Raw genomic sequence first — 23,657 nt, 5'->3', positions numbered from 1 at the left:
CAGTCACCTCCCAGAAGCCCCACCTATGAGCACGTGAGCCTCTGGGGAACATCTAGATACAAGCCATAACATCTGCTGTTTGACATTGCTCCTTTGCTTTCTTTCCTTCCTTTTTATTTTTCTTTTTTGGTTTCTTGTATTGCTATACTTTGAGTTCTTTCTCTTTTTCTTTTTTATCATATATACTTATAAGTACATATCTATGTGACGATTGATCTATCTATTTATTATATTATGACTTACATAAGACATCACAGAGCGGTAACAATGTATTTTAAGCTATCAAAGTAAATTAAGTTGTAAATAGATATTATCCATATTAACTTCTCCTTTCTCCTGCAATTTACCTTAATGTTTTCATGATTCCTATCCCATTCCCTCTGGCCTGTCTGGTTTCTGCTGAAAATTCCTTTAGTAGTCCTATGATTGTTCACTGTACATATTAATTTGTTCATTTTTTGATGCTCTCAAAATTCTACCTTGTTTTTAACCCTTTACAATTTATTTATAGTGAGTCTAAATGTGGATTTCCTTACTTTTATCTTAAATAATGTTCTTTGAGTTTCTTGAATCTTTATGTCAATTTCTTTCACCATAAAGGGTAACTTCAGCCATTGTGTCTATGAATAAACTTTCTAGTCTTTAATCTCTTCCCTGTCTGGTTTCAGAATCTATGTATATTAATCTACTAATAGTGTTTCACGAATCCTTTAGACCTTTGTCATTTTAATTCTTTTTGAACCTCTAACTGAATTATTTTTAAAGAGCTTCCTTCAAATTCACTGACCTTTTATTCTGTTTGATTGAATCTGCTGATGAATCCCTCTTGTGAATTTTCTCCTTAATTTATTATATTCTGTAGCTCCATTACTTCTATCTCATACTACTTTTATCTTTTGAATTTATATTCTTTCAGTGTCTCAGTTTGTTCATGCACTATTTCCTTGACCTTTCTAGCACAATTTTACATTTTGTCACACAAATAATATAAACTCATTTCACTGGGCTTGATTTCTAGGATTTTACTGTGTTCTGTTTGGAACATCTTGCCTGAGTATTTTACTTACCTCTCTTGTGTTGGTTCCTGTGTGCCAGACAATACACATAGCTCTCAGTCTCCACAGATTGGCAGCAATCAGGGAAATTCCCTCACCAGTCACCTCAGAGATTTGGGGAGCCCCTATGAATTCTTTCTGGTAAGTAGCTGCTTTTTCTTTATCCCCCCACTCACTCTGTGCTTGGCAGAGTTAAAGATCAACAACCTCTTCCACTCCAGCTGCTTCCTCCATTGTCCCCCAGTGGCTGGAAAGCACCAGAACAATGAGAGCTTCAGAACTGCTGAGACAGATAACTTTGTGGACAGCTCTCTCAAGGACGTTTGTGCCAGATGTGCAGAGGAACCCTCTCTCCCTTGGAAGAAGTTTGGAACTATAGATCTCTTCGTGATAATATGTCATGGCTTTGGTGCAGCATCTCCAGCAGCTAAAGGTCCTAAAACAAGGCCCTACTTGTTTCATGAGTCTGGTTTTGCAATATCCCAGGAAGAGAGAATATTCCAATTATTTTCCAATATCTAACCAAGAATTTTTGCTTGCTTTTTGAGGGGTTTGTAAAGCATGAATTATATAGTGAGTTTTTGATACAAGAAGGAGCTGAGTCTTCCTACTCTGCCTTCCTTCTTACCACAATTATTTCTTTGGTCATTATTTCTTTGAATACTTTTTCAATGCTGTGTTTTTCTCTTTTCTTTCTAGGATTTTTAAATTCATTTTGGATGTTCAGCATTATTATGTTTTTAAGTTCTCATAATTTTATGTGTTTTGTAGCTTCTGTTTCTTTGCTTCAATTGTTATTAATTCATTTGCTTTAGGAGATGTGTGATTGTTCACTGATACACTTTTTTTGATGGCTGCCCTAAAACCTTTTCCTCATAGATCCAAGATACTACTCATCTCAATAGAGGCATTTTGTGATTTTTCATACTTACTGTGATAAGCATAACTTACGAGGTATGAATGATTTTCTAACTTCTATGTAATAACTGTATGTATGTATAACTATGTAATAAACGGGAAGAACTTGTTCCTGTTTATATTTCCTCTAGAAGGCAGTATTCCAGTTTAAATTTAAATTTAGTGTGCTCTGCTCTTTGAGTGACACGTTATCTTCTCAGCATTAGCAATATTTGAGCTCCATTCTTCTGGCTTTGCAGTAGCTCTTTCTCTCTTGCTATTTTTTTCTGCCTATTAGCCTACAAAGTTCTTCTGGTATTGTTTGGTACAGGTAGGTACCGAAAGATTCATGGGATGGAAAGCATTTTCACTGGCTGCTTTTCAGTCTCTGATTTGACTGTGCTTTACTTAGGCTACTATGTGGGCTTTGGAGAATATCTTGGCTTCCTGGCTCAAAGAATATCTCATGATTATCTGCCAGCAGAGTCAAGAAAAAAGCTTTCCATTCTGGACTGCTGGCTCCCCTGGGATGAGGGCTGGGGCCTTGTTTTCCTTCTAGCACTCTGCCAAGGGCTCCTAGCTACAGGTCCTGTTAACACCAATATAGTTGGTGGCAGTCATTGCTCTTACTTAGCAAGAAGCAGGGTATATATCTCCCCTGTGTACTGAGATGGGTTTGATGATGATTTTAGATGAGACACACTGCTGTCAGTGTGTGTTGGGCATACAATAGGCTGGCCCACCTAGGCTCTGCTCACTGCCACTGAGTGTAAATGTGGACCTCTTTGCCTTTGGGGGGAAGGGGGCCAGCGGAGCTGGGCCTGTTGAGAAAGAGTGAATGGTTAATGATGGAGATGCTTATAGACAAACACATAGGAGAGAATTCCCTGAGACTAGAATTTTCAAAGTTTAGGTTGAACAAAGAAATATAATTGATTTCAGAGGTCACTAGATTTAAAGGGAAAGACAGGCAAGCTGCAAGAGGAGAGCTCCAGAAAATGAAATACTGTAAAGTCATTGGGGAAGAAAATGTAAACTAGGAATGATCAGCTATCTCTAGAGTGAGATCTTAAAGAGAAATTAAGGAGAGGAAATATCAAGTAAGATTCTTTGGAGTAACTCAGAAAAAAAGTTCTTTTGCAGAGAAAATTTTTACAGTTGCAGCCAAAATAATGTAGTAAATTATATAGTATTTGCAGTTAAACACAATGTTGAAGCCATCTGACTGTCAAAGAAAGATGCAGTTAAAAGAGATGCTTTTCAAAGATTTAAAATTATAGCAAGAATGACTTGAGGGAATATGGGAATCGTGACTATCAATAGACCTAAAAGGGTGAAGAGGTAAGTGTTGCAACAGAGAAAATAGAATGGGATATCTCATGAATAATATCTAGGAATCATGGTGAAATCAAGGACTCCATTTGTGAAACATTTATGAGTACATCTTCCTATATTTCTTTTTAGAATCATTGTTTTTATGAAGGATATGCAGCAGAAGTTCCAAAATCAATTGTGGTACTAAGTGCCTGTTCTGGACTCAGGTAATTGCATGTTCCAGAGCTCCCACATTTAAAGCTCTTGAATGACAATTTAGTTTTCGGGAACTTTTGAAAGGTAGCATGAAGACAAAGAAATATGGACTTTAGATGCATTTCTTCTCATACACTTTCTTTACTTTTTTCTCTCCATTGTATCACTTTCCCTGTTCTTTCTTCTATGCTAGGCATGAAATTATAAAATTCACGCAGCAAAAACTCCCCACTAATATGAAGAGAGCTACAGTAGGAGCCCCAACTACTCCTAAATGCTCTAATAGAAAGAAAAAGATATGAGATGTATGCATTTCTGTTTTTCACAAGGCTATCCTGCCCTGATGCCAACACTAGTAACACACCCTGTAAGAAAAGAAAATAATAATAGACAACATCCTCGATGAACATATATGCAGAAATCCTGAATAGTGTATTAACAAATGTAATTCACAAATACATCAAAAGAATCATACATTGGGTCAGAGTGGGATTTATCTCTTGGAAGCAAGGATGGCTCAACATAAGTAAAGCAACAAATATAATACACAACATGATTTAGAATGAGGGATAAAAATCTTAGGATCATTCCAAGCACAAATACATCTGACAAAATTCAACATCCTTTTGTGACAAAAATTAGAAGTAGGGGCTGGGGATTTAGCTCAGTGGTTCCGCTGCCTACCTTGCAATCACAAGGACCCACGTTCGATCCCTGGTACCAAAAAAAATAAATAGAAGTATATTTCCCAATAGTTAAAGTCCATATATGACAATTCCACAGCTCACATTATTCTAAACCATGAAAAGTAGAAATCCTTTCCTCTAAGATTAGGAATAAGGCAGGATGCCTACTATCACCTCTTCTATTCAACACAGTAGTAGAAATCCTAGCTGTAGCAATTAAACAAGAGAAAAAAAGAAATAACATCCAAATTGTAAAAGAAATTGCATTATTCACAGATGACTTTATATATGTTAAATGCTTAAGATTTTTACCAAAAATTGTAGAACTAAATAAATGAATTTGGCAAAGTTGCAGAACAAAATTCAACATATAAAATCAGTGCCATGTCTATACCCTTACAAAAATTATCTGAAAAGAGATAAAGCAAGCACTTTGATTTGCATTAACTACTACAAAATAAATTTTTAGGAATAAATTTAACCAAGGAAGTGAAAGACCTGACCTATAAAATGTTGAAGAAAAACTTGAAAAAGATACTACTGTTGGAAAGATATTCTGTGTTGATGAATTAGAAGAATTAACACTTAAAATTTTTCATATTACACAGAACAATCTATAGATTCAGTGTAACTCCTATCAAAACCTCAATGTCTTTATCCATAGAAATAGAAAAGAAAAACTTCTAAAATTGATGTGGAGCAATTAATGCCGAGACCAAAAGCTGAAGGTATCACACTACCTGACTGTAAATGTATTACTAAGGTACAGATATCACATCAGTACAGTATTGGCCACAAAACCCACTTGCAGACTAAATGAACAGAATAGAGACCCCAGAAGTATATGCATGCTTGTGAAATCCATTGATTTTTGCCAAAGTTGCCAAGAGCACAGAATAAGAGGACATGCTGTTCCATATGTAATGTTGGTATAACTGCATACCCACTTGCAGAAAAATTAAATCAAACTTGTATCTCACAATAAATACAAAAACCATCTCAAAATGTATTGAAGATTTAAATGTAAGAATGGACACCATATAATTACTAGAAGTTAACATGAGGTAAAGTTTTATGACATTGCTTTGGGCATTGATTTCTCTTTATTTGACCCTAGAATTATAGGTAACAAAAGCAAAAGTAACCAAATAGATGAAGTCAAACTGATAAGCCTCTGCAGAGCAATGGACACACTCACAGAGTAGGAGGATCTCTGATAAGGGATTTATATCCCTTAGAGAATTCACACAAATCCCCTGTAGAGAATTCACACAAATCAATAGTATGTAAACAAATAGTTTTCTTAATAAACAACTTTATGGATAACAAGTATATAAAATATTCACAACATCCCTAATCTTCAGAGTATGCAAATAAAAAACACAATCAGATATCACCTAAGACCTATTCAACTGGCTATTTTCAAAAAAGACAACATTTCAGTGTTGAAGAGGTTGTGGAGAAAAGGGAACCCTTGCACAATGTTCATGAAACTGTGAATAAGTACAGCCATTAGGGGACACAGTATATTCCTCCGAGAAAGCTAAACGTGAAGTTACCATATGATCTAGTAATTCCTCTTCCTCTCTGATATGTATCAAAATGTATGGAAGAGAATTCTACACTCCCAAATTCATTGCAGCATTGTCCACAATTAGGAAGACATGGAGTCAATCTGAGTGCCTATCAGTGAGTGGGTGAAAAAAGGAAATGTGCTACAAAAACAATATGAAATAGCATTTAGATATAAAAGAAGGAAATCCTGTCAAATGCCATAACATGGATGAACATGGGAAACATTTTATTCAAAGCTACAGAAAGAAGATACAATATGATGCTGTCTTAATTTGCATTTCTCTAAAACTAAAACTATTATTCTTATAGTGGTGAAGAGTAAGATGATGGTAATCAGGTCTTGTAGAGGAGTAAAGAGATGATGGTCAAAGGATACAAAAGTTCAGTTGTGTCAGAGGAATAAGTTCAAGAGATTCATTGTATTACTTGTGCCTATTGTTAATTTTACTTTTGAAAATCGGGGCCACAGTAGATTTTAAATGTTCTCTCCCAAAAAAAGATCATTATGTGAGATAATAGGTATGGGTAATTATCTCCATCTGGCTATTTAACACCTATTTTAAAACAACACTTATACCTGATAAAAAACATTTATTTTTGATTAAAAATAAATGATAAAAACATTTCAAAATTAGTTTATACTCCTTAGGGCACTAGAACCATAGCTTTCCACAGTAAAATACCTCCTATAAAATTTTTAAAACATTATTTAGGAAAATATATATTTACTCTGTATTTATATATTTTTGCTCAATCAGAATATTAAAACTATATTCTTGATCATTAAAAAATTAAATTTAAGTATGATGGGGTGCTTAGGTAATAGACTGCAAAGATTATTATCAAATAGATGTAGCATATTTTTATTTAACATTAATTTATACTTCTCATTAGAAAAATATATACCCATTACCTTTTTATTTATCTTGTATTTGAACATTTAGAGGATTGTTACAGTTTGAGAATGTCACCTATGTGATGGAGCCATTGGAATACATACCCACATACGTTCATATACTTTATCAGATAAGGAATAATAACATAGATCACTCCTCCTTACCAGAAAGCTCGCCTGTGACTCCACCTGTGGATCAGTCCTACAGAATTCATGTGAAACAGCAAGTGAGTAACCTTTTCTGTGAGAGCCTCATTTTCGTTCCTTTTGAGAAATCTATTCACATTTCAAATTTGGGATTTGTCTCATTGTGGAAACAAACTTTGAACATGTGTTGATTAAATAAAGTAGAGTATCTTTAAAAACATTCTTATTTATATAATATTTAGAACTATATAATCATATAAATTAAAAATCATTATAGCCAGGAAAATAATTCTCTAATTATAAGAATTTTTATGCACCTAAAGATTATGGCAGTTTTACTGAATATGCATGCTAATATCACAAAAGTTTTCACATTTGCTGGTTATTACTTGACAAGCATTTCCTTTTGTAAAATATATTCTTTGTGAAAAATTAGTGTTTTGGTAGCAAATTTACAGGTAGAAAAAATGGAGGAAAATTCACTAGAAATTTGTCCATATATTATTATCTAGGGAAAGTGATATTTTGGAGTATTCTTCCTAATTATTATTTTTATTTATTAGTACATGTTTGCAATACATAATGACTACTTTCTTTGTGTCCATATGGTACATGTACATGGCACATCTTTAATTTTTTATGTCCCTTTCTCCTTTTCCTCCCCCCCCACATCTCTTAGTCTCCTTCCCATTTGCAGATCTATACCCCTGTTTCCTTTCGTTTATCTTTCATTTTGCTCTTTAATTTATTTATATGCTTGGTTTAGAGAAACTGTATGGTATTTAAGCTTGTGTGTCTAATTTATTTTACTTAATGTGAGGATCTCAAGGTGCATCCATTTTCCCACAGGTGACTCAAATCTATCCTTGATGGCCCAGTAGTACTCCATTGTGTGTGTAAATGCCACTTTTTCTTTTTAAAATTAATTACATTAGTACATTTTCGGTATACAACATAATGACATTCATTATTGAAGATTTGTACCTTTACATAATATATCTTGATTCCTATTTTTCCCCATTCCTGGACCCTTCCTTCAACCACTCCACCCCTCTCTATTTACAAAGACTTTGTTTCCATTTTTTTCCTTTTCTCATATTAATATCATACCCTTCTTTCCTTTTGTCTTTCCCTCCCATTTCCCTTTCCCCTTTGCATTTTTCTATTTCACATTATCTATTATATATTTTGATCCTTATTTACACTTTCAGTGTCTCACACTAGAGAAACTATTCAGTATTTACACATATGTGTTCTATGTATTTCACTTAAGAGTATGGCCTCAATGTGCAGTCATTTGACTATAAATGCTTCTAGTTTCTCATTCTTTATGACTGAGTAGTACTCCATTTTATCAAAAAAACACATCTTATATATTCAGTCTCCAGTTGATGATGGGAAATTGGGCTGTTTCCAAGTTCTACCTATTACAAACTGTGCCACTATGAACATGAGTGCACATATACCACTGTGGTATGAGTCTTTTAATTCTTTTAAGAAGATACCCAGCAGTGGAATAGCTGGTCAAATAGGACCTCTCATCCTAGTTCTTTGAGGTATCTCCATACTGGTTTCCACAGTGGTTGGACCAGTCTACACTCCCATCAACATTAGAGAGAGGTTCTTTTTCCTCACAGCCCAGCCAGCATTTGTTATTGGTTAATTTAATGATAGCAGTCATTCTTTCTGGGGTGAGGTGGAATCTCAGCATTGTTTTCATTTGCATCTCTCAAATGACCAGTGATGTTGAACACTTTTTCATATGTCTATTTGCTATTTCTACTTCATCTGAGAAATGTCTCTGCATTTCACATGCCCATTTTGGGATTAGATCTTTAAATCTGGGAGGTCTGATTTTTTGAAGTTCTTTATATATTCTAGTTAGTGGACCTTTGTCTGAGGAACAGCTGGTGAAAATTTTCTCCCACTTTGTGGGTTACCTTTTCATGCTGTTGGTGGTTTCTCTTGCTGTGCAGAAGCTTTTTAATAAGAAGAGATGTCACTTGTTGATTGTGCTAGTTCACAAGCAACTGAGGTTTTATTCATCAAATCTTTTCCTACACAAATATCTCCAAGAATTCTACCTAACCTTTTTTCGAGCCAGTTTAGTGTTTCTTTTTAATATTTACATCTTTAATCCATTTTGATTTTAGTTTAGTGCATGGTGAGAGATATAGGTCTAGTGTTAATCTTTGGCAAGTTGAAACCAAATTTTTCCAGCACCATTTATTAAAGAGGCTATCATTCCTCCAGTGAGAGTGTTTCACACGTTTGTCAAAGACAAAGTCTCTAAGTTTGTCTAGAGTTGTTTCTGTGTCTTCTAATCTGTTCCAAATGATCCTCAGATCTGCTTCTTTGCCATTACCATACTATTTTTATCACAGTAGCTTTGTAGTATAGTTTCAAGTTGGGGATTGTGATACCCCCTGCCTTGTCTTTGATGCCTAGAATTGCTTTTGCTGTTCTAGGTCACTTTATTGTTCCAAATGAATTTTTGGATTGTTTTCTCAAGTTCTGTGAGGTATGCTGCTGGAATTTCATTTAATTTATATAGCAGTTTTGGAAGTATGGCCATTTTCACTATGTTGGTTCTTCCTACCCACAAGCAAGGGATGTCTTTCCATTTTCTGGTATCCTCCTCGATCTCTGTTTTCAGAGTGCTATAGTTTTCAGAGTAGAGTTCTTTGACTTATTTCACTAGGTTGATTCCTAGGTATTTCATTAATGGGGATGCTGTTATGAAGGGAATTCTGTCTCCAGTTCCTTTTTCAGTGAGTCTGTTGTTTGTGTACAGGAGAGCTATTGATTTTTTTTCTTTTTTTTTTTTTTTTTTTGGTACTGGTGATCAAAATCAGGACCTTGCACTTGCGAGGCAGGTGGTGGCACAACTGAGCTAAATCCCCAGCCCAGCTATTGATTTTTGTGTATTGACCTTGTATTCAGCTACTCCACTGAATTTGGTTACTAAGACTAGAAGACATTTGGAGGAGTTCTTGGGGTCTTGTATATAGAGTATCATGTCATTTGCAAATACTGACAATTTGACTCCTTGGTTTCCTATCTTTACTCCTTTTATTTCTTTCTCTTGTCTAATTGCTGTGGCTAATGTTCCCAAGACTATATTGAACAGGAGTGGTGATAGTGGACATCCTTGTCTTGTTCCTGATTTTAATGTGAAGGATTTCAGTTTTTGACCATTTAGTATGATGTTGGATGTTGGTTTTTCATAGATGGCTTTTTTCAGGTTGAGATACAGACTGGCTATTCCAATGTTCTGAAGGGTTTTAGCATGAATGTGTTTTGGATTTTGTTGAATGCTTTTTCTGCATCTATTGAGATGATCATATGGTTTTTGTCCTTGGCTCTATTAATATACTGTATTAAATTTATTGATTTATGTATTGGAACCATCCCTACATCTTGGGGATGAATCCCACGTGGTCAGGGTGTATGATCTTCTTCATGATCTTCTGCACTCTGTTTCTTATTGAGGATTTTTGCATCTATGTTCATTAGTGAGATTGGCCTATAGTTCTCTTTTTTGCTTGGATCTTCCTCTGCTTTTGGGATCAAGGTGATGCTTACTTCCAGGAATAAATGTGGGAGTATTGCTTCCCTTTCAATTTCATTGAAGAGTTTAAACAGTGGTGGCAATAGTTCTTCTCTAAATGTGTTATAGAATTCAGTAGTGAAGCCATCAGGACCACAGCTTTTCTTCATTGATAAGTTTTTAATTACATTTTTAATTTCATTGATTGATATTGGGTTCTTTAGAATGTTTAGGTATTCTTTGTTCAGCTTTGGTAATTCATACATATCTAGAAATCTGTCCATTTCTTCAGTGTTTTCCATCTTATTGGGGTATAGGTTCTCAAAGTAGGTATTGATGATCCTCTGGATCTCTGCTGGATCTGCTGTAATTTCACCCTTTTCATTTCTAATTGCATGGATTTGGGCCTTTTCTTTCCTCTTTTTGATAAGTTTGGCTAAGATTTTGTCAATTTTTTTATTCTTTTGAAGAACCAACTCTTTGCTTTGTTGATTTTTTTTGGATTATTCTCTTAGTCTCCATTGCATTGATTTCTGCTCTGACCTTTTTAATTTCCTCCACTGTATGAGTTTTGGGTTTGTCCTGCTCTTCTTTTTCTAGATGCTTGAGTTTCAGCATCAGGTTGTTGAATTGAGCTCATTCTGTTTTCCTAATATGAGTATTCACTCCTCTGAATTTCCCTCTAAGAGCTGTTATTGTATCCCATAGATTCCAATATGTTGTATTGGCATAGTCTTTTAATTGTAAAAGTGTCTAATTTCTTTAATTTCTTGTGTGATCCATTAGTTATTCATAAATGTGTTGTTCAATTTCCATGTGTTTATGAAATTCTTGTGGTTTCTTTTGCCCTTGATCTCCACTTTCATCGGACTGTGGTCTGATAATATACAGGGAACAACTTCAATTCCTTTGCACTTACTTAAACATGTTTTATGAGCAAGTATGTGCTCTATTTTGGAGAACAACTCATGTGCAGCTGAAAAGAATGTGTATTCTGATTTATTGGGGTGGAACACTCTGGAAACATCTGTTAAGTTCATTTGTTCAACAGTTTCATTGAGTTCTAGTATTTTGTTGTTTATTTATTGTCTATTTAATCTATTTGTGACACTGGTGTATTGAGGTCTGCCACTATTATTATATTACTGCTTATTTTATTTTTCATGTCCATATTTGTTTTATATAGTATGGTGCACTGGTGTTTGATGCATACATATTTATGATTGTCATGTCTTCCTCTTGGATTGTTCCCTTTACAAGAATGTAGTGGACTTCTTTGTCTCTCTTCATCAGTGTTGGTTTGAAATCCAGTTGATCTGCAAAGAGGATAGCTATTCCTGCTTTTTTTCAGGTTCTTGTCACATGGAGTATTGTTGTCCACCCTTTAATTTTGTCTGTGAGTTTCTTTTCAAATTAAATGTGTTTGAACTTGCTTCTTGACTCATTCTGCCAGTCTGTTTCTTTTGATTGGTGAATTGAGACCATTAACATTCATGTTTATAATTGATATGTACTGACTTATCCTTGTCATGATTTTTTCTTTTTGTTGGATTCTCCCCCTTTGCATTTAAATTCTTGTAGTGCCTGATGGATTCATCCTGCTGGGTTTCTTGAGGTTGTGACCTTCATTGTCTTTTCCTAGGATACTGTCTAAAATTTTTGGAGTGCTGGTTTAGTGTTCATGAAGTTCCTAAGGTGCTCTTTGTCATGAAAGTATCTTATTTCTCCATCCATTTTGCAAGATAGTTTTGCAGGGTACATCAATGTGGGTTAGAGGCTGTTTTCCTTTTGGGCTTGGAATACTTCACTCCAAGCTCTTTTTGCCTTGAGGGTTTGCATTGAGAAGTCTGCTGTGATTCTGATGGGCTTCCTTTGTATGTGATTTGTTTCTTTTCTCTAACTGCTTGTAGAACTTTGTTCTTCTGTTGGGTTTCTGGAATCTTAACAATTATATGCCTATGTGTAGATTTTTTTTGATGAAGGCTAATTGGAGTTCTATATGCCTCACTTAACTTTATGTCAAGTTGTTTTTCCCTGCTTGAGAAGTTTTCTTCGGTCGTTTCTGTGACCATTTTTTTTATGTCATCTGCACTCTTTCCTGTTTCTTCATTGACTCTGATCAGTCTTCTTCTTTGCATTGTCTAGCAGCTGCTGGATTGATTTCTCATGGTCCCTTACTATTTTAAAGCAATTTTTCTTTTCCTGGTCACTAACTGCTATCTTATCCCCTATATCTGAAAGTCTGTCTTCACTTTGGCTCATTCTGCTGCGTAAACTTTCAGTGGAGTTTTTAATCTCCTGGGAATCTGTTTGCATGTGTTTTATGGATTCCATTTGTTTCCTGTATTGGGATTCCATCATGTTCCTTAGCTCCTCTATTTTTTTAATGCGTCCTCTCTACATTTATTAATCATGTCTTGCACTATGGGCACAATCTCTATTGTTATCTGAGAAATTATTTCTGATTTCATTTTTTCCAGATCCTCTTTTGTTGCCAGTTCACAGAGTCTAGGTGGTTGAGTATCAGATTGTTCCATGTCGTTTCCCTTTGGGGTTGCCTTAGGTGATCTGAAAGTCTGGTTTTGAGACTTGTTTATGTATCTTCTCATTTCAACAGATGCAGCCTGCTGTGCCTTTGTTGAGGCAACTTTTTGTTCACCAGGTGGTCTTCAATCCTCAGCAAGCCACCGAGAGGCCTTTTCTCTGCCACTCACCCATGTGCCAATTCCTGGGTTCAGAATGGTGGCCTTCTGAATCTTTGTGCTGCCCTGTTGTTTAGGCAGGGTTCTGGCTGGGGCCTGTGCACACTTGGGATCATATCTGGGCATGCCTATGGCTGGAGCCTCCCCCCTACGTAGCTATTGTCTAGGAGGACCTTTGGTTCAGGGCTGTGCACCCAGTCACTGGTGTCTGAGTGGGTTTCTGGCCAAGGTCTGCACGCACTTACCAATGGTATCTGGGCAGGCCTCTGGCTGTTGCTTGTATACCTGTGCTGCTCTTTTCCAAGCAGGCCTTTGGCTCCAAGCTCTTGGTGTTGGGCTGGGGCCCTGCTCACAATTGTGCTGTTCTGGTCACTATCGGCTTCTTGCTAATACTACATTTTCTTTATCCATTCATCTATTGATGGACATGTAGATTGTTTCCAAGATTTGGCTATTATGAATTTTGCTGCTATAAACATAGATATGCATATACCACTGCAATATGACATCTTTCACTCTTATGGGAAGATACCTAATAGGGGAATAGCTGGGTTAAATGAAAATTTTAGTTTTAGTTTTTTGAAGAATCTCCATACAGATTTTCAAAGTGGTTGTACTAGTTTATATTCCCACCAACAATGTATGAGGGTTCCTTTTTCAAATGCCAGCATTTATTATTATTTGGTTTCTTTATAATTTCTGTAGTAAGAAAATAATTTCAGTGTTGTGTTAATTTGCATTTCCCTAAAAGCCATTGATACTGAACATTTTTTAATGCATTTATGGGCCATTTGTATTTCTTCTGCAAAATCCCTATTTATTTTAGTTGTTCATTTATTTATTGGGTCTTGTATTTGGGGGGTTCTACTTTGAGTTCTTTGTATTTTCTAGATATTAATCCTATTTTCAAGGTATATATGGCATTTTTTCTCATTCTCTCCTCTTCACTTCATTAGTTGTTTACTTTGCTGTGAAAAATTTTTTAATTTTATATAATTTCATTTGTTGATTCTTGATGTTATTTCATGTACAGTTGGGATTCTAATGAAAAAGTCCCTGCATTCACCTGTGACTTCAAGAATTTTACCTATTTCATCTTCTAGCAGATTGTTTCTGTTTTAATATTTAGATCTTTGATCCATTTTAATTTGTTTAGTACATGATGGAATATATGGATCTATCTTCAGCCTTCTGCATGTGTATAGCCAGTTTTCCAAGCACCATTTAAAGAGGCTATCTTTCCTCCAGCATATGTCTTTGACCCCTTTGTCAAAGATTAGGCAGCTGAACATATATAGGGTTGGTTTTGAATCCATTATTCTGTTTCACTGATCCATATGTCTGTTTTTATGCCAACACCATGCTGTTTTTACCACTGTAGCTTTGTAGTATAACTTGAAATCTGGACTTTTGATGCCTCCTGCTTTGCTCTTGTTACTCAAGATGGCATTTACTCTTCTGGGTCTCTTCTGGTTCCATATACTCTTTAGTGTTATTTCCTCTAGTTCTATGAAGAATGCTCTCACTGTTTTGATTGGGATTGCATTAAACTGTTTATCAGTTTTGGGAGTATGGCCATTTTGACACTACTGGTTCTGCCTATCCAGGAAGAGGAGTTATTGTTCCATTTTCCATGTACTAGTTGATCTATTTCAGAGTACTGTGGTTTCTATCATATACATCTTTTACTTCCTTGATTAGAATAATTCCTGTGTTTTATTTTTCTTGATCCTACTGTGAATGGTATTGTTTTCCTAATGTCCTTCTCAGTGAGTTTATTATTGGTTTACAGGATGCTATTAATTTTGCATCTGCCTACATTGCTGACCTTGGTTATTAATTCTAGGAGTGTTTTGGTGGAATTTTTGAGTCTTCTATGAAAAGGCTCATGTCATCTGCAAATAATGATAACTAGATTTCTTTCTTAGGGCTATCCCTTTTATTTTTTTCTCATGCCTGATCACTCTGGCTAAAGTTTTGAGCACTACTGTATATTGAACAGAAGTAGTGATAGTGGACATGTTTGTCTTGTTACTGATGTTAGAGGGAAAGCTTTCCCATTTAATATGATGTTGACCATTGGTTTATCATAAATGGCTTTTATTAGATTGAGGAAAGGTCCCCCTTTCCCTTTTTTCTTCAGTGTTTTTATCAAGAAAGGATGTTGAATTTCATCAAAAGCTTTTTCTGCATCTATTGAGATGATTAATTTTTGTTCTTGCTTCTGTTTATGTGATGGATTACATTTATTGATTTGCATATGTTGAGTCATCCTTGCATCCTTGGGATGACACCTACTTTATCATGATATATGATCCTTTTGAAGACTTGTTGCATTCTATTTTCCAATATCTTATTAAGGACTTTTGGATCTATGTTATTTAAAGATTTTTCTATTTTCTTTTTTGTTAGGTCCTTTTCTGGCTTTAGAATGACAGTGATGCTGGAAATAAGATTGGAGGCACTCCTTTCCTTTTAATTTCATTGAAGAATTTGAGGAGTATTGGTGTTATAACCTCCCTCAACGACTTGTAGAATTCAGTGGTGAATCAGTCCTGGGCTTTTCTTAGTTGGCAGGGTTTTTATTACTGCCTCAATTGCATTGCCTGTTATTAGATTGTTCAAAATTTTTATGTCTTCTTGGATCAGTCTTCCTATGTGCCTAGGAATCTGTCCACTTCTTCAAGATTCTCAAATTTGTTGGAGTACAATTTTTTATAACAGTTACTAATAATTTTCTGGATTGTGGCAGTGTCCATTGTAATTTTATCTTTTTCAGTTTTACTTTTATTGATGTCAATCTTTTCTCTCCTTTTTGGTAAGTTTGGCCAAGTTTTTGTCTATTTTGTTGATTCTTTCAAAGAACCAGCTCTTTGATTCATTGACTTTTACTGTCGATTTCATTAATTTCCACTCTGATCTTTATTATTTTCCCCCTTAAACTAGATTTGAGTTTGGGCTGTTTTTTTTTTTGGAGTATCTTGAGATGCATCACTAGGTTATTTATTTAAGCTCACTTTGGTTTTCTAATGTGCACATTGACAACAACAAACTTCCTCTTATGACTGCTTTCATTGTGTCCCGTAGGCTCTAATTATTTTTATATGCCTAATTATAAATGTAACATTATAAATGTACAGTTTTTTGTCAAAAGACATCTAGCCATTATGTTTCTTCAAGTTTTTTTCTGGTAGTAAATGAATAATGGATTTTTTGCTAACTATTAAGTAATGTTACATTTATTATTTTAATGAGTAAATATAGGTTAGCATATCTATTAAAATGTGAAATATTTACAAGTGTGAAATAAAAATGGAACACAAGGCTAAATACTGGTGTGGAACTCACTTTTATCTTTCTTACATAGATTCTGTGTATTTTCATATATTGGTACATAATGTGCAAACTTTGCAGAGATATGTTTAATAAAACTGTGTCATATTTTGTTTTCTTTAATAAATAACTTAATTGGATTAATGCACCAAATTTTTGAAGAATCACACTTTAATCATTAAGAGGGCACCAGATGTTACTGAAGAAATGGAGATGTGTGAGTATAGGTTTGTGTTGTGCCTTTTCTGTCTTTCACAGGGAAACTCAGTAATTTTTTTTCATCCTGCTTGACAGATTTAACATTGAAGATTTAATTTAGCACACATTTACTGGCACAAATACTTTTACAAATATACATAACTGAATTACATATCTTGAATACAGTATAACATTTTCTAAAGGAATAGAAAATATAAATAAATTAATTAAATAAAGGCTTATATTCTAGGTCTGATTTTTCTCTAATTAAAGTACAGAAAATATGTAGATACACAGTGAACATCCTCATTATAACCATAATTGATACATAGATCCCAAAACTGAAAACAAGATACAATAAAAAATTTATTCTTAAAAACATAATTGGGCGCATTCACTTACCCCTATTCCCTAACTAACCCACACAAAAATAAAAATAATGTTTAAATGGCATCAAGTACAATAAACAAAACAGTATAGGAGTCACAACAGTGGATGCTGAAGAACACATAGATAGCTGACTTCACTCCTGAAAAGCTAAATCCTCAGTTGGCCCTTAGGCTGAGCTATAGGGAATGCTTCTATACTGTAGTAAAACTAAAGCATTCCTGAGAATGGATTATGTAGACATGCTAGAAAGTGGGTATAAGGGTGTATCCAGAAATAGCAGTATGTATTCATGGTCAACTGGTTTTTTAAGGAAGCTTCCAAGAACGCATTAAGGAAAATTATAGTCTCCCCAATAAATGGTGCTGGAAAAAACTGGATATCCATTTGCAGAAGAATGAAGTTGGATCTGTGTTCATCCCACATTAAAAAATAATTTAAAGATCTTAAATGTAAGACCTAAAATGTAAAACTACTAGAAACAAGCAATCAGAGGAAACACCATGACATTGGACTCAAGAATATTTTTTATATATTATGCCTAAAGCACAAGTAACATTTGTAAACTCAGACAAACAGGAATGGATCAAATTTAAAATCTTCTAGACAGCAAAGGACGTAATCAGAACTGTGAAGGAGAAAAACTCCTATGGATTGGGAGAATACATTTGAAACCATATATTGACAAGGGATAGGTATTCAAAATCTAGGAGAAATTAAAACAACTAAATAGAAAGCAAGCAACCCAAATATAAAGTTAAAAGAAAACACTGTTATGGATTGTATGTAGATGTTCTCCCAAATCCTTATTCAGTCATAGCTGGGGCTTTGTGAAGGTGGCTGGATCCAGGTTTGTGCTGCTGGGATTGATTCATAGTGTGATACTAGGATTAGGAGTGTGAGTCTACCCCCCCTAAGTGTGAGTAGCCTGGATAAGATATAAAGGACAGAAAGAGCTATGGTCATTTCTTGTTGCTGGTCACTTGTCACTTGTAGCTCACTTGCTTGCTGCTTTCAGCCTGCCCTGCTTTTCTATGGACTATTTCTCTTCCAAGATGCCCCTCTGCCATGCCATCCTGCCTTGGAGCTATCAAACTATGGACTGAAACCTCTACAAACTGTGAGCCAAATAAACCTTTCCTCCTTTAACTTTGGATGTTGGGTATTTTGTCTCAACAATGAGAAAAATAACTAAGACAAATACCAATAGAAAACAGGTATATTGAAGTATGCTCAAAATTGTCTGTCATTAGGGAAACAAGATAACTATAGTTTCATTTAAATCATGGCATTATTCACAGGAGTCAAGATATGGAATCAATCTGTGTATCTCTCAGTGGAAGAATGGATAAAGAAATGTTATATGTATGTGTGTACATGTGTGCAAACATGTGCATCCATACATAAACACGCGCAGTGGAATAATACTACTCCACTTTAAAAATAATGGAAATTCAGTCATTTGTAACAACACAGAGAAAATTGGAGGATATTATGCTTGGTGACATAAGCCTGGCACAGAAAGACAAGTCTTGCATGACCTCACTCATGCTACTATGCTAGAATATGATTCAGTAGTGTCCCTGTCTTGTTACTTTTTCATTACTGGGACAGAATACCTGATACTCACAAGTTAAATGAGGGAAGGTTTATTTTAGCTCACAGTTTTTAGAGGTTTCAGCCAAGGTAGGACAGCATGGCAGAGGGGCATCACAGAGGAAAAATAATTCAGGCAGGAAGCAGCCAGCAATGAGCCTTCCTTTTCCTTTTTATTCCACTCAGGCTACAAGCCTATTGGTTTTTGCCACCTACTACCAGGGTGGGCCTTCTTATCATCCACACCCAGAGAGCTATGCTAAACTAATCAGTGGACTCACCCAGTTATCACATCCATAACCCAGTTATCACACACCCATGATCCAGCCACTTCCACCTATGAGCAAATGAGGCTTTGGGAAACATCTACATACAAGCCATAAAAGTCCCATGTAAGTTTATGTGCTGGAAGCTTGGTCCTCAGTGTAGTGATGTTAGGTGAGACCTTTGATGGGTGGTGCCTATGAGGTAACCAGGGGAACTGTCCTTGGAAGAGTTTAATGGGGTTTTTATGCAAATAATTTAGTTCTGCAAGTACATCATATTATAGAAAAAGAACAAGTATTTCTCCTAAGTCTCTCCTGAACTTCATCAGGCTGAACAGATGCTTAGCACCATCCTATTAAGTCTGCAGACTGTGAGCTAAACAAATATGTTCACCTTTTGTTTGCAAATACACAGCTTCAGGTGTTTTGTTATAATAACAAAAAGCAGACCAAGACATATGTGAAATCTAAGGAAGTCCAGCTCCATAATATTAGGTAGTGGGGTAATGGTTAACACACACTTGTGGGTGGGTGAGTGGGGAAACATTGATCATCAAGTTCTAAGTCTCAGTTATATGGGTGGAATAGGCTCTGTAGAGCTATTCTGTGATAATGTATACAGTATAATGTACATTTCAAAAGTTATATGGAAGTAGAACTTGTTATTTTCTGTGATCTGAACACTTAAAATCTACTCCTATAGTATTTATATGTATATTTATATGTATTTTAGAAAATAACAAATATATGAGATAATAGATACATGCTGGTTCCCTTGATTGAATTATTCCATAATATATACATATATAAATAGTATAGTAAACCTTGTAAATAGATACAATAAAAAATGTGAAATGGAGGAAGCAATGGATATAGAGATGATGACAGAGAGGGGCTGGGGATTTAGCTCGGTGGTGGTGGTGCGACCGCCTGCCTGGCAAGCACAAGGTCCTGAGTTCAATCCCCAGTACAAAAAAAAAAAGATGATGACAGAGAAAACCTAAGAATATGTGATAGGTGACTTTATACTTTAGCTTCCCTGGGCCACTGGGTTCTGACAGTCAAGTGTTACTCTGGTTGTGCTTGTGATGTTATCTTAAATGAGATTAGCCTTGTGAACTTTGAATAAAGCTGTGACTGTCTTGCATAATGACAGATGGGTCTGATGTAGATGGGTCATAATGTAGATGGCTCAGTTGAAGCCTCAGTGAAACAAAAAAACTGCACTTTAGCCAAGTACAACAGATACTTTCCAGAAAATGGCCTTTAAACTCAAATTGAAGATGCAGCATCAGTTTCATGTGTATGTCCAGAATGGCAGCTTGTATACCTCAACTGTCCATTGTGCTGGCCAATTCCATAGAATTTGGAAAAGCCAGCCACAATAATCACCTAGTTAGTCAGCTTTCTGTCACTATGACAAAATACCTGAGATAATCTACTGAAAGGAGGAAAGATGTATTTTGGCTCACAGTTTCAGAGTTTTCAGTCTGTAGTCACAGGCTTCATTGGTGCTGAGTCTATGCTGAGACAGGACATCATGGTGGCAGGACTTGATGGAGCAAAGTTGCTCAACTCACAGTTGCCAGGAGGAAAAAAAGAGACAGGATAGAGGACAGAGACAAAAGCATGCCTTTAGTGACCTATTTATCCAACTAGGCCATATCCACTAAAGTTTTCACTATCTCCCAATAGCACCAGCAGTTGGGGACAAAACTTTCAACAGAAGAGCTTTTAGAGGACATTTCAGACTCAAACTGTGACACCTGGGACAATTCCTTGTAATAAATCTTTTTCTGTTTATGTACACATCCTCTCAATTGTATTTCTCTAAAGAGCCCTACTACAATTTTTTTTTAAAAAGACTACTAATGGCAATTCAAGATAATGAAAACTGTCATCACAATAAAATAGCCTGGAAAATATTCCAAATTATTAAAGATAACACTTTAGTAAAATAAAGATAATTTGAATTTTAAAAATTTCTAGTAAGTCCATGATCAAAACGAGCAACAATGAGGTATATTTAGATAATAGTTTTTGGACTTTATAAATAATGAATAATCAATATACATGCATTTTGGTCTCAAAGAATATCACTCAAATAGAAAAATTCAGACTGGTTTTGTCCATTGCCAAAGTGAAATTCTTTTGAATTAGTCAAATAATTTCTGTGGATCTTTAGCTTATAAAATTATCAACAATCTTAATACCTTAAAGAAACCATTCTTGTATAAAATATTATTTTTTAAGAGTAGGAAAAATTTATTGAGAGAGAAAGCTTCTATCTAAGAGAGACAGGAGGGGGAACAGAAAGTGGGCTGCCCACCCACTCCACTTTTCAAAGCTGTTTTTTTACAGTGAAGCCATGTGGTGAGGTGGGTACAAAGTGGGACAAAACTGTAAGACCCAATCTAAATTTACAAGGGGGGCATGAGGTGGGACAAAACCATGACCAACCAATAAGATTACAAGTACAGTCACTGAGATAATATTGATTAAATGGGCGTCAAATAGGGGAGCAAGTCATGTAACAAGCATACAAGGATTTTCAGTAAGGGTAAGGGTAAGGGGTATTTCCTAGAAAGGCTGGGTTAAGACCTTGGCCCCCTACCCAGGTGATTGATACCTATTTAGAATATCAATCACTGCTATTTATCCTAATGAATGTGGTAGTTTCTGTCCTTTTTAGTTTCTCTCCTGGCCTTCAGTGAATGTGTCTTCACTGTTTTCCATGATGGTTCCTTGACTGTCCTCCATGTTGGCTCCTCATGGGCTGGCCCTGTCTAACTGCCTGCAAGATATCTAATTAACTTACCTATCTACAATATTACCCCCTCTGAAGAAGTACCCCTAACTGCTGTGAGGGGGCAAAGGACAAAGACAGGTCTGGCTACTTCCTGCTGAAGAGGGTCATAGTTGTGATCAGCAATTAGAGTTACACTACAGGGGGTCTATCTAAAGACCTTCAATGGTCACAAGGCACTGTCATCTTGGTAGCTGTATAGTTTTGAGTCTGAAGGAGACAAAGCCAAAGAACCAGTTAAGAATACATGGGCCAAATTATAAGGTCACCAGGATTGCTGTGAATATAGCCAACAAGTGTTTCCACTGAGAGGAACTAGCAATAGTCTCCCACAAAGAGGATAAGAAGGTCCAGGGGACTTCAGAATTCAACATAGAAGTAATATTGTATAGTTTAGCAGTTATGAGTTGTTTACAAGGTCAATCTGGTGGATCCCAGTAAAAGAAGTCTAGAACATTTGTCATTGGTTCCATCTGTATGACTGCTTGGAGTTTGGCAGCCTCTAGGCAAGAATAAACAAAATTTTAAGAAATTAGAGCACGTATGATCTAAGCATGAGCACACTAGAATGAAAGGGCAGGTTGGGGAGAAAGTCACAATTTGAAATTAAAATAGTGATTGTAACCTGCTGGCTCTTAGATTCTTTTATTGATAAAGATTATGTATAGGTCTGATACTTTGTCATAAATCTCTCTAGTTTTACTGTAAGAAGATAAAAGACAATTTGAAGAACAAATCTCATTAAAAAATTTAAAACTCTAGCTGAGTTCACCTATTCTACCATAGTTTTTCCTAATGATCCCTAACATGGTCAGCTACTGGTAGAGCTGGAAACTGCCAGAAGGGGACAGTGACTGGAGCCCCTTTTTATATCTAGCTTTATTACTATGGCATTATTTTATACCTCTTTTGGTTATTCTTTTCTGCTGGATGTTTAAGACCAAGTTAAAGTGAGACCTGAATCAATCAGTATGAAACTCTTGTTATCTATTAAGGTCAGTTAAGTCTCTTCAGGCATTATTTTGCAACCATGCATAGAGCCTCTCAGCTCCTCTGTCAGTGTCAGCCATCACGATGGTTCATTGCCTTGCTTGACCATGTTGCTTTCAGTGAAACATAGGAGATTTTTTTCCTCCTTGTGACCTTCCTTTGGCACACAATACATTTGTCCTCTGGTGCCCAGCAATCTCCCTGCTGAGGAGGTTGAGTGACTTGCCAAAGATGTAGGATCCTGTAGGAAAAGCTCCTTTGTGCCCTGGATCTTTATTGACCTTGAGGGGCCAGGGCCAAAATATTGGCTGTCCTCATAGCCCAGTTACCTTTCTAGTTTTGGTCTCCAAACTTTAGTTGTTGAACACCCAGAAGAGAAGATCCATGACAATAAGCAATGAGCTTAACTACTATAATAGTTAGGACTTCAAGCACTTTTGAAGTATAAAGCACAGTTAGAGGGCTGTTATTTTACTAACCATGCTCATTTAGTTGAATTCCTGCAGAATGTTAATAGACAACAGTTATAAATTATAGAGAAACTTAAGATCAAGAGCTACACATAGTATTTTAGCATGACAATCATGATGACATTTTCTTTGTAACACATGTCCATCTAAGTACAGAATAGTCTTTCAGTCAAACACCGCCATCTGATCACAAGACATTAAATGACATAAAGAAAATTATTTGTTATCCTTTAATAGGATGCCATCTAAAGAGAAAATACATACTGGCTTATAAATGTACCTTAGGAGTTCATAATAGACTTAGGAGTCTAGCCTCTAATTTTAGTGTGTGACACTGTTTCAACTGTTTGGTGACTGAACATCCCTAAGTGTGGTGACACATATACATCACATGAGTTTTTAAGAAAGCTATTATTTGACTGGTTTTTTCATGCTAGCTTAACATGTACCTCTTATCACAAGTAGCTAGAGCAGAAGAGAAAGGCAGATACCTGAGTCAAAAAAGATCATTACCATAAACAATATCTTAGAAAACCTCTACACCCAGAAGGCATAGATGATATTTAGTGAACCA

The 23,657-nt window shown here is 35.7% G+C and overlaps 1 protein-coding gene across 1 annotated transcript in view; it reads left to right on the top strand.

The window, feature by feature from the left end:
- The window catches only part of LOC101719410 (A disintegrin and metallopeptidase domain 3-like), a 161,677-nt gene that overhangs the window by 32,145 nt on the left and 105,875 nt on the right, over positions 1-23,657 (top strand). Inside the window, 2 exon segments of the mRNA XM_087217349.1 lie at positions 3,417-3,493; positions 6,688-6,865. Coding sequence (XP_087073475.1) covers positions 3,417-3,493; positions 6,688-6,865 — 255 coding nt within the window.

The sequence above is a fragment of the Heterocephalus glaber genome, unplaced genomic scaffold, assembly GCF_053883595.1.
Source record: "Heterocephalus glaber isolate CG9 unplaced genomic scaffold, H.glaber_assembly_v1.0 deba00001461, whole genome shotgun sequence".
In the NCBI taxonomy this organism is placed as follows: Eukaryota; Metazoa; Chordata; class Mammalia; order Rodentia; family Bathyergidae; genus Heterocephalus; species Heterocephalus glaber.
The sequence above is the reverse complement of the archived record's forward strand: the minus strand, read 5'-3'. Positions and strand labels throughout refer to the sequence as shown.